This window comes from Cibotium barometz, chromosome 55 (assembly GCF_041138505.1).
Source record: "Cibotium barometz isolate CiBa-2024 chromosome 55, ASM4113850v1, whole genome shotgun sequence".
In the NCBI taxonomy this organism is placed as follows: Eukaryota; Viridiplantae; Streptophyta; class Polypodiopsida; order Cyatheales; family Cibotiaceae; genus Cibotium; species Cibotium barometz.
Window position 1 is genome coordinate 24,565,816 of NC_141100.1, and position 17,489 is coordinate 24,583,304.

Here is a 17,489-nt window from a genome sequence, read left to right on the forward strand (position 1 = left end):
ACACACACACACACACACACAAAATCCCATTGATCCCAAAGCAGAGGAGTGGTTATCATAGGAGACCAAGCCAGCCACCGTCAAAGGCGACATTCTTTTCAGGCACAGAAGGAAAGTACAATATGTTTGTGAAAAAAACAGGAGTATAAATTTAAACTTAAGGATCTGAAGACCTTGAGTTAATAAATGTTAGAAGGTTGTAAAACCTTTTCGTGGAAATCAAATGATTGGACAGATTTTGACATGTCACTAAGTCATGAGGTGATCCACGTCCATGTTTTTACTCCCCCCCCCCCAAAACAAAAAAAAAAACACAAAAGAAATCTAATTTGAGGGACATTCCTTATTGATTTCAATGGGTTTTTCAGTGAAATAGATAAGCACATAACTGATCATATCAAACCTATGTGTGTTACTAATGATGCTTGCAGGAAACTATTAACTTCTATGAGGACCAAAGAGACTCTAGCCGTTTTATCCTTATTACATTTATTTAGATTTAGGCTTTAGAACATATGTATGACCAGAATGTCCTTTTAACCTTGTCCTAAAACGCTATTAATTTCTCCAATAATATTGATACATCTTCCTTCATACAAAGTTGAGATAGTCTTCTCACACTGCTCTTTTATCTCTCTCGTCCTTCGCAATGCAGCCTCCTACAGGAAATAGAAAACACAGCATGACATCAATTAACATGCGAAAAGTGATAAGTCGGATCATTACTCGTTCAAAGTTTTTTAACTGCGAACAAGACTATACAGAAAGAGATGATGTGGATCACCTCACTATCCTTGACTGGAAAACAAGAGATAAAGAGAGTGCATTGCCCTCATTATTCTTTTCAAATCCATAGCTCCATGGAAGGCCTCAATTTTTCCTACCAAGGGGCCGCATCAAACTGCCAGAAGCACAAACTCTAAGAAGTCTTTGCACTCAAGAACTTGGTGCGGGGGCACATCACTAGAACCGATGGCAGCAGCAGGTCATTCTGGCACCCGGCTGGTTGGCAAAGGTGGTTGTAGGCTTGTCTTGGATGTAGTGGGGTGTAAGCCCAATTATTTGCGGGCACGGTGAACCACACTGCTTGTTGGGACGCTAATCACCATCTCAGTTCTCACAGTGTGTGTTGGAAAATCAGGGGATCCTCTCTCTTTTTCATAGCAAACACGAATAACTACAGAAACAGACTATTGAAGCAGCAGCTCAAGATGCAGGATATCGAACAGACATCTATCACTAACTTCTTTGGCCCCAGAAGAGAGCCCCAACTGACACTCAGCCTGTATTTGATTCCATGAGGACACAACACAGTATGAGCCCGAACACGTGGTTCTTCTTCTGCCTACTTTATTGTACACGGTCTATGTAGTACATTGAGCCTGTCTATTCTTTCGGCAGCTAGTCTACTATCTTGACATTCAGTTTACTCATGGATCACATGTAACAGATTTTTGGTCTCATAGATGATAGACCCTTGGAGTCTTTCGTAGACGTTAATAACACCTTTCTTTCTTTCCTTCTCTCATATGCTCCTGCATGCTCCCATCACAAAGGCCTGACATCCCCTCCACCATCAGATAAGTTCTAGCGGAGGCAGGTATCGTCATTAGCTAACCATGGCATATCTCACTCTACACAGCAACATCTGTTGATTTCATGTACACACTATTGTTAGATGTTTTCTTTTTACCTTTTCTTTCAGTTTTCCATGGCTCGGTATATCCATGGTACCATAGTATCACTTTTAATCTCATAGACCCTTGGGGTCTTTTGTACATTAATATTACTTTCTTTCGTTTCTTTCTCTCACATTATATCATCATTGAAGCATCGTACCAGTGGCACAATAGCCCAATCACCCACCCAATAGAATTTGTGCCAAGACCAAAGACTGCTTTTTTTTTGCATGAAAGCATACTTCCATGTACCATATGGCCATCATGCTAGGATTGACACAGTTAAGAACTACAAAGACGACCACTACACAGCTTGTAAGATGCAAAACTTCTCATCAACGTACTAACTCTTCAATTAAGAATTCGAACCTGTTTTGGCCAGATTGCAGCCAGTGTGCTCCGTAGCTCCAACTGTTTCTGACCAAGCTCTTTCAAATTTTCCAAAAGCTTTGATTCTTGCTGCTTCTTTTGATTCAGTGAAGCCTCTAATCGCTTCAGAAATCTTCCAAATTGCACAATACACAGTATGAGAAGACAATATAAAAGCACAAACCCTTTCAATAAATAGAAACCTAATGTACACATTTGCAATTACAGAAACACAAAGCTTATCGCCATTTCAAGGGATGACACCACACGAGATACCTTGGCACACCTGCCCCCCCTGGGGAGCTTTCCTGGTGCATGGAGGAAGGGTGGCAGCATACAAACCCACATGATGCCAGTAGAAATCTTGAGTTTCTGCATAAGGGGTATCTCCTAGATGTAGCCACGTATCCTCTGGTCATAAGCCTCTGCAGTATGTTCCTCTGGACCAACCCTTTGTATCTAAGGTTACGTCTATTCAATCCTATCCTAAAGGTTGAAAAAATCATCACTCCACATTCTTCCAGTGCTCCCGTTTGCTTTTAAATCCAATTCGCTTAGAAAAAATCAGCACAATATCACTAGAAATGCAATAAGAACCTATCCCAAAGGAGAGCCAGCCACTCCTAACCTCTTGACAGAATCAGACATCTCATTAAAATAAAGCCCAAAAAAAGTTGGAGATGATGATGCTTTTAATCTTCTCACATGTCACATGCGTAGAAGCTCTCTGTCTTCTTTCAGCCCTAAACACCTTTCATAGGAACATCTTAATGCAAAACACAAGGAAGAGATGGAGAGATCCTACCCTTGAAAAGGTGGAAAACTAGCTATTATGTGACCTAACATCCAAAGGTGTGAGATGTCTAGCAATGAGCCAAGCACCACCTTATATATGCCTATGAAGGAATAGTGCACTAGCCGACCTGCTGTCGGCCAGTTCCTTGGACATGAAATATTCTTCCTGCAGCCAACACCATCTGATAGGTCCATCCTCTGCTGGCTGGTCCACAACCATGCCTTCCATGCCTATGACAGTTGCTGAAGCTCCAGGATCGAGCCTTTTTCCTACTGCAATTCAGGGATTAGTACTGGGATTAGCATGTCCATGTGCATGCACATGACATCCCCTTCTGCAAAACTTGATGATGGGATTCCAACTTCTGACCGTGGATGACTATCATCATCCCTTTGTCTCCACGTGGACTCCCAACTTGTCATCCTTACCTTCTTGGCAACCTTTTCACTGTAGCAGGGTTGAGGTAGTGCACTCATATGTCTATCTTCGAGCTACCTCCACACTTCTCTATGGGACAAGCAGCAGAGGATAGACCTACTAGAGGATATGCAGCTCTAGCCCTATTGGAGAGGCAATGTTTCCAAGCGCATTTTCAAGAGCCGAGGACATAGGGTTGGCTTTTTGAAACCCTAGTCACCCCAGCACTTGTGTATACAGCTCCCTTCTGGGCACCAGATTTATCCCCGGCAGATTGGCAGCACGTAGAGCGTCCTCAGATCATGATGTTATCACGGATATACGCAGAAAGGCATCTTTTCCCCACATCAGGCAGTGTTTGCTGTGGCTCCTATGTTGATGGAGGTCCTATTCCAAACAGTCACTTCTATCCACAGGGTGAAGGAGATGATCTCCACTTCCACTCCTCCGACTTACACAACAGTCATCACAGCAGATAGCGGCCAGAGGAGAGCATTCATCCTGGTATGGCACAATACTCACTTGGTTTCAGGCACATGGATTCCAGATGGAATGGCTCCCTCCATTTTAGAATGATCCAGATTCCCCATACATTAGGCTTACACATGAGGACAAGAACTGGGTGATCGAATACGATCTACAGGGGCTATACACACATAACACATGGATCACACCGGTAGGCCCATTGCCTAGTAGGAAGAGTCCAATCCACCTTTGATCTGGGTACTCCATGATCCGGGATAAGGGTCCAAATCCCTCTTTGAATAGACAGTGAAATCTCCCTCTAATCTCATAGTAGACTGGGCACTGGCAGACATAGTGCTCCTCTAACTCAACCCCTATCTAACAGTCTACATGTCTTGTCCTCTTTGGGTATCTGCTCAACTTTTCCAGTCTCTATCCTCAGTCCATGGGATGATACCCTAAGCTGGCCAACGATTATCCTCATAGCATGTGACACGAAGGCATCGAGATAGCTCGGTCTCTCTGTGTGAAACCTTGTGCTGTGAATCTCAAGCAATGATCTCTATAGTACTGCAACTTGGTGGAGCTCAGCCGACACAGACAATCACTACTCAGAGATCCTCACCCCCAACAGTCCTCTCAGCTTACCATCACCAGTATTTTCCAACCTAGAGGGGTGGACAGGGAGGCACATAAGCCCATCATAGTGGATACAGGAGCCTATACCACATGATAGGGAGGCACATAAGCCCATCATAGTGGATACAGGAGCCTATATAGCAGGCCCACGTGAGTCACATCAGATCGGGCACGCACACTCCAGAGACCTAGACGCCCTAGTCATGTCGGACCCCAGCCACCCCCAGTCATCAACCCCAGAGATCTTGGCCCGCCATCATGCAGCCTCATCCTCATAGCAGACTATCGCCATCTCTAGCCTTCTTGTATCACCCATGATGGACATCTTGGATGTCAACCAGGCCCTTGCCCAACATACAGAGTTGATTGACTGTTTTTATTCAGCTCTCCGATATCCCATCACTTATTGTACCCTATACCTGGCATAGTAGTATCTAGATTTTTCATCTTGTATAATCTCAAAGTATGAGATCTTAGCTTCCAGTTTTCAGTTTTAGTTTACTCCTTTCTCTTTTTTCATCCATGACGAGATTTCATGGACACAATGTATACATCATTTTGGTCTCATAGATGCTTTGGGTCTTTTGAAGACGTTAATATAACTCTCTCTCTCTCTCTCTCTCTCTCTCTCTCTCTCTCTATATATATATATATATATATATATATATATATATATATGTATGTATGTATGTATGTATGTATGTATGTATGTGTATACACAAACGATATCTTCCATCCACCTTAGATTAGGTGCACTTGTGTAAACTCTAACCCTAAACCAACAAATGGTATCTTTTTAGGGTTTTCTCTGTCTTTAGGGTTTCAGCCTGCGCAGCCTGTGAGCTTTCTGTGAGCGCCGTCACCACCAAGTTGCTGTTGCTGACAGCCATCGTGTGATCATTCTATCCTCCTCAAATCTGTGGATAGAGCTTCTCTTCTTCTTAAGAGTATCAAACACTCTATTGGGCTCTACAAGCATACTGTTTGCAACTAAAAGTCGACATCCTTCTTGAGTCGGCCAGTGTGAGCAACAATTCAGATCATTAGCAAGTCTGTGTTGTACCTACAATCTCCTGTAAAGGCACGTGGCAGCTCAATAGTGAAGAAAGAGAAGAGATCTACAGCAGTTTAGCAGCAAAGCATTCATCAGCACAACTCGCCACTCATCACCACTGCTGACTATACTTGCGGATATCCACGTCAGAAAAAGTTACGGGTTTTCAAAGAAAAAGGTGAAAATCATCTAATTAATGCTCTTACACTTAACAATATTTTGGGGGTTTTCAAAAATTGAGGAATTGAGGCAAGAATAGCAAAATTGAAGTACCTGCAATCATAAAAATTTGGAGATTTTTCCAAAATTTGGGAAAATTCATCAAATTAGAGCTTATGCATGCACAAATTTTTGGGGCTTTTCCTAAATATGATTAAAAAAATCAAATTAAACCTCCTGCAACCTCAAAATTTTGGGGACATCAAAATTGGAACCAATGCATCAACGAAAAATTTGGGGTTTTCCCTCTGCAGCTCCCAATTCGATTGGCAACAGCAACACAAAAGGCAAGATCTTCATTGTCACATCATCAAGAAGTTTCTAAAACTTCCAAAAATTATCTAATTCCTACTATGTACGGATCAAGGGTTCTTTGCCCGAGATGTCCCCCAAAATCTGAGAAATAATCTTGTGCGTGTTTTTCATTCTTGTGAGCCTTGTTTTCTATAAAAGGCTCCTTGTTTCAACATATCCCTGCTTAGGTTCAAAGGGGATTGTTGTGGGGAACTGATGAAGGCACACTGTGATCTTTTGTATCACGTGTTGTGGTTTAGAGCCCAAATCGCCATGGCTAATGTGTTGGAGGGGTCATCTCCACTGTTCTGGATGCTTCCCCGTTGTTTCTGCACCTCTGGAGGACCTCCCCCAGCCTGGGAAATTTTACCATATTTTTCTGGATTTTTTCCACATTTTTGGCACCTTTTTTTGGGATGTTCCATTTTATGCTCCAATCGGCCTGCTTTATGCTGACCGACTGGGCTCTCTAGGTGCTATATAAGCATTGGCTTTGCCCCAGTTGTATCATCTCATTGGATATTGGCTGCACCTACGGTGTGCCTCGTGCTGCCTACTCCAGCTTTGTAACCACCTTTTGGTGTATATGATCTTCCTTCAGTTCTTGTGCATCCTGTATTTGTGAAATTCAGTTCTCTTTCATTATTTGGCACATTGTCATGGTATCAAAGCGGGTTCAGGACTGAGGATTTGTTGACAGCACCTATATCTGTTTCTTCCCAAAGGAGGTGGGCTCCATTTTTCACCTACAGGCTGTGTCTGTATCCCAGCCTAACTAGAACATCAGGTTCTAGTTGCCACACCCACCCAACCTTCATCGCGCATCAGGAGGGACTCCTGTCTTCACCCCTCCACTTTTACCTCAGCTTATGCTTTGGCTAGTGGTGGGACACACACCATGGATATCTTCCATCCACCTTAGATTAGGTGCAACTATGTAAACTGTAACCCTAAACCAACAACAAATAATAGGCAAACCAAAGCATTTGAACATGGAGATCAGTTGGCCTCCCTTGTTCTTGTCAAAATGTCCCAAGGGAATGAAAACGGCAAACCTCAAAATGTTTTAAGAGCAAGAAGAAGGAAAACAAAATGGATCCCAATGCCACGTATTAATTGCACAAAGACACATGCATAAGCAGGATTGTTGATTGGGAATCCACCTGCCAACTTTCAGTCGTAGATCATCATGCATAACTCTGCATGTGCGCAGCCAGCCAACTATTGTATTGTTGTACCAAAATGTACGTTAGTATTCTTGTAATCTTGATCTTGTGAACGGTCAGCAAGATGGGTATACTCCACTAAACCAATCGTTTTTTGGGTGGGTACATAGAGAGTAGAGAGAGATTAGCGTGACATTGAGTACAACTTAGAGCTTAGAGCTTAAGAGTATTCTGCGTAGTAGAGCATCGCTTGCACTACAGTCACCTTGCACATGAGCATTGAGCATGCAGTAAAAATATACATTGAAAACCGGTGTGACTCTCTGTCTCTTCCATACTATGTCTGTCTGCTAATTATCTGGGTGCATTCTATTACTCACGTGACCCCTGCTCGTTAGTGCTTGGTCATTGTTAGGCATTGACACCCCGTGCTGACCTGCAGCTCGACTGTCTTGTTGTGTTGACCCCCAACACTTTTGGCGATCCTTCTAGGGAGTAGCCGACGCGCTCAATAAATCACGAAAGAATTGGATGAGGATTTAAGGAGTCCAAGAAAAATTAAAAGTTGTTCACGAGTCATCAACTGGAGTCGGTGAACTGAAGGGTGAGTAGAACACTCAATGGAGTGTCTTGTAAGACAACGATTCGGAGGACGACTGGCTGAATAATCAACCGTGTGCTAACAAAGTTCAAGAAGAACAGTAGCAAGACCAAGCCTCCAACAGTGAGCCAGAAGAGCTAATGGCAACCAGCAAGAAGGCAGACTTCCCAAGGTTAATGGGCAAGAAGACTAAAGATCCTAATGTGCATGTCATGAAGTTTGACAATGCATAGAGAGCTATGGACGTCAGAGGAAACAATGTTGATCAGAAGAAAAGAGAGTTGTTTGCCACAACCTTTGGTGACATTCCGACAAAGTGGTACTCACAGTTTGGGGATGATCACTTTGAAAATTGGGAGCAGCTGAAGAGATTCAGAAAAGTGAAGACCATAGGTCAGTTGACTGATCTGATGAGCTCCACGACACAAAGGAATGGATGTTTTTTTTTTTTTTTTTTTTCCGGAAAAAAGATCCTTCTATTAGTTAATGAGAAAACGCCATATGGCTACAAAGCTCACCTCGCAAGGAGGGATAAAACACAATGAACACCTGAGCTCCCCCCCGTGGCTGGCCGCTCTCTGGGGGGGGCTACCTAGTAATACATGAAGGAGGTGAGAAAAGCCAAACTGGCGGCCGATAGTGCCAAATGACATCCTCGTCCCTCGCGGTGAGGAAAGGGCCAGGCTGCCAAGTGCGGAGGAAAGCCTTGCGGCGCCCTCTCATGCGATCCGAGTCTCCCTGGAGTTTCCCCCAGTGTCCTCTCAAGGTGTGGATGATGTCCACCCGGAGGGCCTGTATGACCTCCGCCGGTGGAGTCGTCTGGTGGTCAATGGCCTCCCTGCATCGGGCTCTCCATATGTGCCAGGCCGTCATGCTGCTGATCAACTCCCATCTCTGCCCGACCCCCTCCTGAGAGGCTGCCGAGGAGAAGTCTGGTGTCGGAACCACCGCCATCGCCCTGTCAGAGACCTGGATGGTCACACTGCCAGGAGCGTCCTCATATCCAAGTGCAGGGCCGCTATCCGTGGCCCAAGCTACCGCACCCCATGTCACCAACATCTCCCCTGGAGAACCTGCAAAAACCATCCTGAGAGCGCGCTGCCAGACCTGCTGTGCCTGTGGGCAATCCCATAAGCAGTGCCGCTGTGACTCCTGTGCATGATCGCACCGAGGGCAGGACGCTGGGTGTCTACCAAAAGCAAGCCAAGCCCCCACAGCCAATCCTCTATGCGCTGTGAGCCAGAGAAAAAGCGTCACCTTCCGGGGACGGAAGCTGGCCCAAAGGCGCTGCCAGAAGTCCCTAAGAAAGGCAGGGGAGAGCCCCTGTCGCCGCCAATGCTCGGCCGCTGCCGGGGTGCTCTCTATCCTGTGTCTCTGAATCCGCCGCCCCAGCCTCGCTGTGTACTGAAAAAAGGGAATGGCAGGGCTGGTAGGGGCCGAGTAGGGATCTCGCCAAAACCACTCCCCTGGGTCCCACTGAAGGCGAATAAGAGGCTTGCTGTCCCAAGCCCAGAGTCTCCAAGAACAATCCTCCCCTATCGAGGCCGGTGAGGGGTCTACATACCACTGTCTCTGATGAAAGCCGACCACCCGAATCCTCTGAAGGATACAACCCTGGAACCCATCCAAATCTAGTCGTGACCTCTGAAGCTGGCCACCCTCTCCCACCTCGAAAGTGAGTGGGGCGACTCTCTCCGCTGTGCCGCAGACCGCTAGGAGGATCTCATGCCGAGTAAAGACACCCATCCACTGTGGAGGTGAAGGGTCCTGTACTGGGGTCCGCCACTCCCGGGGGATGGCCGCCTCAATATCCTGTCTCATCAACTCTCTGCCCCTCATCCCACTGAGTCTCCTCTCCTGAGCCTCTGGAGGCAGCTGCTGAAAACATATCCAGTCGTCTAGGGACTGGGCTGGGCCGGAGCTCAACGGGCCCCACGACACGTGAGACCGCGAGCCAACCATATGGCCACTGGGGAGACGAATCAAGGGGTTCCAGATCAATGGCTGCCTCAGGCGCTCCTCATCGGTGCCCGGGGGAGTCTGGAAGAGTGCCGGCCTCAGATGCGCCCAGGCCCTCAGAAGGCTGGCTGCAAAACGCTCCTCGAAGCCAAGGCCCACTCCTCTGGAGCGCTGCTCCGTAAAGATCCACCTGATGCTGGGGTTCCAGGGGCCGCTAAGAGACGGAGTGCGGCTGAGCATCCTGGAAACAAGAAGCTCCTTCCACGGCTCAACACCTGGCAGGAGACCACGAACTACCAGCTTGCCAAGCAAAGCTCGGCTTTGGCAAATAGGATCTACAATGCCCAAGCCGCCTCTCTCCCTCGGCTGAGTGATCACAGCCCATGCCACCTTTGCCCTAGCGGGTCGCCCATCGCCTCCGGACCAAAGAAAGTTCCTGATGAGCCTCTGCACCTGGCCGATGCACGCCCGAGAGAAGGCCCAGCAGGAAGTGATGTACCACATGGTAGCGAGCAGAACCTGGTTGGCCACCACTACGCGGCCAGCCAGAGATAAACGAGCAGTACTCCAATACAGAAGCTTCTTCCGAATGCTCAGAAGAAGGGGGGCTATCTGCTGCTCCGGAGATATATCAATGCCCACATAGCAGCCCAAATAACGCACTGTAGTGCCGGGGGGCAGCCACTGAAAACCATCAACTGGCCTCCAAGTCGGGGGGGGCATAGAACTGACCCACAGCCCACACGACTTGTGCCAGTTGATCAAAGCGCCCGAGGCTCTGCAAAACCTGTCCATGGCTGAGGCGAAGCGGCGGAGGTTCTCCTCACCTCCCTGAAGATAGACAGCAGTGTCATCCGCAAACTCCGAGTCTAGGAGCTCCTCCGAGGTGCGGATGGGAAGCTGGAGGCCCCTCAAACCTGTATCCTGTGCCGTCAAGAAGGTGCTCATGGCCTCCGCCACAAAAAGAAAAAGAAAGGGCGCCAAGGGGCACCCCTGCCGCACCGAGCGCGAAAGCTGGAACCTCTCTCCGCACACACCCTGTATCAGCACCTGGCTATGAGCCGAAGTGTAGAGTGCAGATACCCCACGGATCCACTGAGGGGGGAAGCCCATCCTCTCCATAGTGCCTTCCAAGAAGGCCCAGTCCACCCGATCATATGCCTTCTCGAAGTCGAGAAGGAGCACCGCCAAATCCTCCTGCCGCAATCTAGCCAAGGCCGTAGCCTCCCAGAAAGAGAAAATGTTATCCAGAATGCTCCGATCCTGGATGAAGCCTGTCTGCGTGGAGTGGATGATGTCCGGAAGGTGAGGCTGAAGCCGCCTGCTGATCGCCTTAGCTAGGACCTTGTAGGCCGTGCCTAGCAAGGTGATCGGTCTCCACTGTCTAATCTCCAGTCTGTCTCCGCCCTCTTTGGGGATCAAGTGAATCAACCCCTCTGCAATGCTGTCCGGCATGACTCCCGTCTCCATAATCTCCTGGAATGCCAATCTGAAGCCCCTATGAAGGAGGCCCCAGTACCTCTGGAAGAAAGCCACTGAAAGACCGTCCTCTCCTGGGCATTTGCCCCGCGGTAATGCCTGAAGAGCCTCCTCCAGTTCCGTATCCGAGAAGGGGGAGAGAAGGGAGTGCTGCAGATGGGCCGGCACAACCGGTCTCGTGAAGCTCCAGACTGCCTCCCTAGCCTCTCTCACCCTGTCGTCTGCCGGCTCAGCAGAGAGAAGAACCCTGTAAAAATCTGTGGCTATCGCCCGCACCCTGGGGGGATCCACCACAACCTGGCCATCAGCCTGACGAAGCCGCCTGAGACCCTCTCGTCTGAAGCGAGGCCCAGTCGCCTCAAAGAAATCCCGAGTCACTCTATCTCCAGCCTGAGTCCAAAAAGAAGACCGAGCATGGAATCGGAACTCCACCCGCCTCTCCTCGATGGATCTGATCTCAGTGCGAGCTGTCTCCATCTGCTCAGAGATCCAAGGGCTCAGAGGATCTCTCTCCTGGAGTCTCTGGAGAGACGCTAAACTCCTCCGTAGGCTCCTCTCCTGCTCCCTGAAGGCCTCCAGACGGTCCAAGGCAGCCAGTCTGAGCATCCGACTAATCTCCTGCAAGCCACTGGCAAGATCACTGGCTGCCGAGCCTCTCCTGAACTGTAGCTCCTGCCAGACCTGCTCAACTCTGAGCGCGATCTCAGGCTCCTCTATGAGACAATCAGGAATCCGGACGCTCTGGCCCCGCTCTCCTCTCGTAGGGTCCTCAATCTGGAGAAGCACTGGGAAGTGGTCTGAAAAGGAGGAGCCAGCAAGTATGCCCACAGTGCCGCCTCTATCACAGGCCCACTCATCAATGTAGAATCTGTCGATGCGGGAAAGGTTAACGCCTGTGGCTCGTCTATCCGAGCGCGAGAAAGATAGACTCCCCTGCAACCTGCCAAACTCCGGGAGAGTCCACGGATCCTGGCCTCTCACCTGTAGCACTAGCTCCTCCCAGGCAGCTAGCTCTGGCCCATGAATGGTCTCCTGGCTGCCCCCCATCCTATCCTCTGCGTCCTCCAGCATGTTGCAATCCCCTCCTAGGCACCAGTGGTCTGCCAAGGGGAGGGACTGCCTGATGGTGCTCCAGAACTCGGCTCTCCCGGACGCCCCGTTAGGGGCGTAGAAGTTGAGGAAGCCAATGCGGTCTTCCCCAACCCGAAGGATGACCCACTGCGCTCGACCCTGAACCAGAGTGCCAGAGTCCACAACCTCAGAAAGAAGCTGCTCGCTGACTGAGATGCATACTCCGCCCTGGTTCCCCTGGGGGCCATATGCCGGGGACCAAAAAGTGTGACTCCTGCCTGGCAAGATCTTCCCGCAGATGCGGGTACGCCCGGCAGAAAGGTGGTGCTCCTGGATGAAAAGAATATCTATGGGTCCTCCAACGAGAGCCCTCTGGATCTCCTGACGAAGTCTGCCCCGACCAATGTGGCAGCGATGTCCACCGAGACCCTGGATGTTCCATGAGAGGATCCTCATGGATGAGCTGAGGCAAGTGAAGAAGCCGCCACTGGCTCACCCCTCTCAGCCGGCCCGGATGATCTGCCCTCCACTCTAGGAGTCTTGGGCGCCGGCTTGGAGGGAGAATAATCACTGTCTGTCCGGGTGCGGAGTCTCTCCAGAAAGAGGGTGACCTGTGTCTGAGTCCAGCCCCACTCCGCCTTCGCCCTATCCAGAGCATAGGCGTGAGACCAATCCTCTGCATATAAGTACCTAAAGGAAGGCTGCACCCTCGGGGCGGCATGGAGGAGAATCAGTAACACCGCCTCAACTGATGTGTGGACCGGATCCACCCGCCAATCTCCTATACCAAATAGGCTCATGCGGGCTGAGTGAAGTCTGGTCTGCAGTAGATCCGTGAGCCCCAGGTCGCTGAAGTGGTGAGAAAACTCCAGTATCTGGTCACGCAGAACTTCCTCTACAGAGCTGCAATCCCAGGCTGTGTCTGGGGCAACGCTGAGAGGAAAGGAGAAGGCCACCATGCTGCTCACCACTGAAGGAGAACGCGAGGGATGGCACACCACGCAAACTCGCAGGGGCGCGACCAGAGTCTCGAATGGGCCAGCATCCAGCTGGAGGCACCTGAAAAAACTGTAATCCACTGGTAGCCCCATCACTCGCGGGGGCCCCCCAGGGGAGGCTGGGGCGAACTCTGTGGCGGGTGAAGCGAGGATCGCCATCTCCACCGGCCCGGAGTGGCGGTGAAACAACCGCTGGACTGAACTCTGGCCTACCCAGCTGCGCTGCCCCGGGGCGGTGGGTGGTCTGGCGAAGTATCCTGGAGAGGCTGAGGGAGGGATGGGGGCGCGCGGCGAGGAGGGGGGAGAGCGAGGGGAGGATGGAGAGGCATCTGCCAGAGGATAGGAGTCAGGGGGGGCCGCCGGGGGAGGAGGGAGGGGGGGGGGCGGGGGGGGAGGGGGGGAGGAGGGAAGAGTGCTCTCCGGGTAGGGGGGAGGGGAGCCGGGGGTCGCAGAGTGCGGCCGGGGATCCTCAGGGAACTGCTCCAAGGAGGGGGCGGGGCCCCCCGCGGGGGGAGGCGGGAGTGGGGTCTCCACGTGGGAGACTCCTCCATCGGCCTCAGCAACGGGCACTGAGACTGAATCCTCGTCCATCGGGGTGGGACCTACCGGCCGCCTATCCCTGACTGGAGCATAAATGCGGGTAGGTGCCTGTGGGCCAGCCGGAGTCGCCCGTCCACCATCCTGTCCGCCAGCCTGCGCTGCCTGCTGGCGTCTGCGACGGTCCCTGCGAGCCGGGCGTTTCCGCCGGCGAACCTCCTGCCGGCCTCCAGCCTCCTGAGTCTGTGCGGCATCCTCCGCCGGAGCCTGCTCGTCCGATGGTGGCGCCTGCTGTGACGAGCCAGAGATGTCCGGTCTCGGAGGTGGATGGCCACCTCTCGGGTCTCCCGCAGGGGGTCCAGAGGCAGCAAAGCGTGAAGGATTAGCCCCCTTGCGGGGACAGGAGCGTGCGAGATGGCCCATCTCCCGACATATGAAGCACTGACCGGGGAGGCCCGAATACTCCACGCGCTGAATCAGATGTCCTCCAGAAAGACAAGGGAGGAGGATCGTCTTCGGGAGGGACTCCGGTGACGAAACAACAACACGAATGGCCGGGAGTCCTGCTGCCCGAGCAACCACTGAAGCCGCGGTCTGTGGCACCTCCACCACCTGCCCGAAAGCCTTGCCTATGGCCGGCAGGAGGGGCAAGTACTCCCTTCGGAGACCTGGAAAGCAGACGGTGATGGGGAATCCAGTCGCGCCTGCCAGTGGATCAGACGATGGGTCGAAACCGTGTGTCCATCGCGCCAAGAACGCCCGAGAGGAGCGTAGGGCAATGGGGCTCCGAGCCAGCACCCTCTGAGCTGCTGGTGGGGACTCGAACTCCACCTGGTAGTAGCCACGGCCTAAAAAATCCACGCTGACGATTCTGGCAGTCTCGCCGATGAGGCTACCCTGAAGTAGGTCGCGTAACTCTCTCCGCATTGGGCGGCTACCCACCACCTTGCAAACCAAGGAGGAGGCCTCCAAAGAAGAAACGGAGGACGCGAGAAGCTGCTGCTCTGCATCTGAGAAGTCTAGTCGAAGACCTGTATCGGTCGGGGCTGACGGAGAGGCTGCCATGGAGTCCTCCTAGGGGAAAAAGACCAGGTACTGGCTGAATCGACGAGACGAACCCAAGAAAGACCACGCCACTCCGCTGAAGACGCCGAAAAAACAAAAAGGGGGGGGGGATGGGGGGGCTGAGGCAGGGAGATAGGGAGAGGCAGGGACGGGGGGCGGAGAAGCCGACGACGCAAGGAGGGGGGGAAAAGGAGGTGGAAAAAGGGGGGCGGGGGGGAGGGAGAGAGGCGGAGGAAGAAAGATGGCGAGGGGGGGGCTGCGCAGAGAAGGCGAGAAAGGGGGGGGAAGTGGAGGGCGGCGCGGAAGAGGGAGGCCGGGGGCGGAAGGGTCTGGCTCAGGCGGGGGGCAAAGGGGGGCAGGCGGGATGAAGGCGGAGGGGAGGAAGGGCTGCGGGGACAGGCGGGTGAAGGCGGAGGGGAGGAAGGGCTGCGGGGACAGGCGGGTGAAGGAGGAGGGGGAGGAGGCGGCGGCGACTGCGAAGGGGGAGGCGCAGGGGCAGCGGGCTACACGCGCTGCAGCGATCTCTCGACCTATTTACTTCTTGTATTTGAGCCAAAGGAATGGATGTTAATGCCTATGATGTGCTGTCAAGTTCAAATCTGTCAAGAAAAGATTAGATGTTGTCAACAGATCATCAAATGAGCTGATGGGAGAATGGTTCATAAAAGTGACAGCAGACTGAAGTGCAAACAATGGTTTTGATGAACTGGTCGATGCAGTAAAAAGAGCAGAAAAGAATCTAGATGCTGAAAAAAAGAAAAAGAAGAACAGAAAAAAGGTGATAGAGAAGTCAGACAGTGAACCTGACAAAAAGAACGAGTCAAAGCAAGAAGATTTTCATGAGGAGTCAGACACAAAGACAAAGGGGAAGCACAAAGGTAAGAAAGAGACAATGGCAAGTGAAAAGGCCTTACTCAAGAAAATGGAGGACCTAGCAGCCACAGTGTCCAAGCAGGCCGGTGGAAGCGCCAAGACCCCCAACACCTCCAATGAGTCTAAATATCGGAAAGGAGCATAGTCACATAGAAACGCGTTTCTGGGTTGAGAAACTCCGAAACCCCAAAACGGCCGAAACGCCAAAAACGCGTTTCAAAAACGGGGATTTTTTTCGTTTTTAAAAAAAACAAAATTGTCTTTTTTCTAAATTTTGTCTTTCCAGACAGTGTATCAGATGTCACATGGTTGTAACTTTGGTCTCATAGGTCACTTTGGCCTTTTGAAGACGTTAATATAACATTTCATTTCATTTCTCTCTCTCTCTCTCTCTCTCTCTCTCTCTCTCTCTCTCTCTCTCTCTCTCTCTCTCTCGCATGCGATCTGTAGTCACCTCTTCTTCTTCTTCTTCTTCTTCTCCTCCTCCTCCTCCTCCTCCTCCTCCTCCTCTCTCCCCCAATTTCTCACAAATTCCCCAATATTCCCAATTCCCTAAATTCTCAATTGCCCAATTTCTCATACATCCCCAATTTCTCACAATTGCCCAATTTCTCACGAGTCACAATTCCACAACTCCCCAATTGCCCAATTGTGACCACAATTGCCTAAGCTTTTACCATATTTAAAGTGCCTAGCTAGCACTAGGTAGGCCTATAAATAATTCTACAAACTACAAGTTCTAAACCATTTTTTTGTATTTATATAGAAAAAACTACGAAACCTCCACGTTTCTTAGCCAAAAGACGAAACGTTTTGTCCCCAAACGTCAAAAACCCCGAAACGTTTCTGGTGACTATGGAAAGGAGTCATGTGCTCATGACTGAATGCAAGTTGATGCCCACTTGTGCTATCTGTCAGACTTTCACTCACACAATTGACAATCATAGATATAATGGAAGAAACAGAAATGCAGCTGTTGAAGTCAATAATGTCTCATCGCAACCAGTTCAAGCCCAGCCAGCAAGAGGCAAAGGCATAGGCAGAAAACACCCAAGTTTGCCTAGATCTGGAATGTGTATGTGCAACTGTCACAAAAGGATTGAGTGTCAACTACTCCTGAAGCATTAGCAAGACATACAGAACACTACAGCACATGGTTCAAATGCCCAAGAATCAACTATAAATGTGGATTGAAGAGATTTAGGAAAAGAGGCCAGAGCAACAGGCCCTAGTGGTAACCAGGTCAATGAGCAAGGCAGTAGACCAAACGGAGCTACTCAAAAATGATGAAAAGCTGCAGCCCAAGAAGATAAACAGTGGGGAGGAGCAGAAAAAGTCAGAGCAGGTGACCTAGATGTTGCATGGCATAGAGTTTGTGCGAGATTTTATGGTTGCCCCTCTTGTAGGAGCAAACATTATTTTGGGAATCCAGTGGTTTCACAAGTTCCATCCCGACATTGATTGGGTTAGGCACACTTTCCGGATTACCCGCAATGTGTCCAAAGCCTCAGTAATCATTAAGTGTGAGCCAAGGATTCCAAACTTTCCTCTCATAAGCCACATGCACGCTAAACGAGAAATACGGAAAGGCACACAATGTGCATTAATTTATATTCAGATTGCCCACACGATGGTCAGTGCTTCCAAGAAGTACCAAGCTCTCCATAACAAGTTCCAAAAGATTTTTCTTTGGGACAATCTCCCTTCCCAGCTCCCCCCGTCTAGATCGGAGGACCACAAGATAGACCTCCTCACAAGCTCGGATCCCCGAGCAAGTTTCCATACCGCCTGTCCTCCAAGGCAATGGA

The 17,489-nt window shown here is 50.4% G+C and overlaps 1 protein-coding gene across 1 annotated transcript in view; it reads right to left on the reverse strand.

Moving 5' to 3' along the window:
- Positions 1-320: 320 nt before the first annotated feature.
- Positions 321-17,489, reverse strand: part of LOC147607537 (CDK5RAP3 protein homolog) — a 77,452-nt gene continuing 60,283 nt past the window's right edge. Inside the window, exons 8-9 of the mRNA XM_086790305.1 lie at positions 2,049-2,181; positions 321-659 (exon numbers count right to left, since the gene is read on the reverse strand). Coding sequence (XP_086646431.1) covers positions 537-659; positions 2,049-2,181 — 256 coding nt within the window. The 3' untranslated portion in view covers positions 321-536. The remainder of the gene's footprint in view (positions 660-2,048; positions 2,182-17,489) is intronic.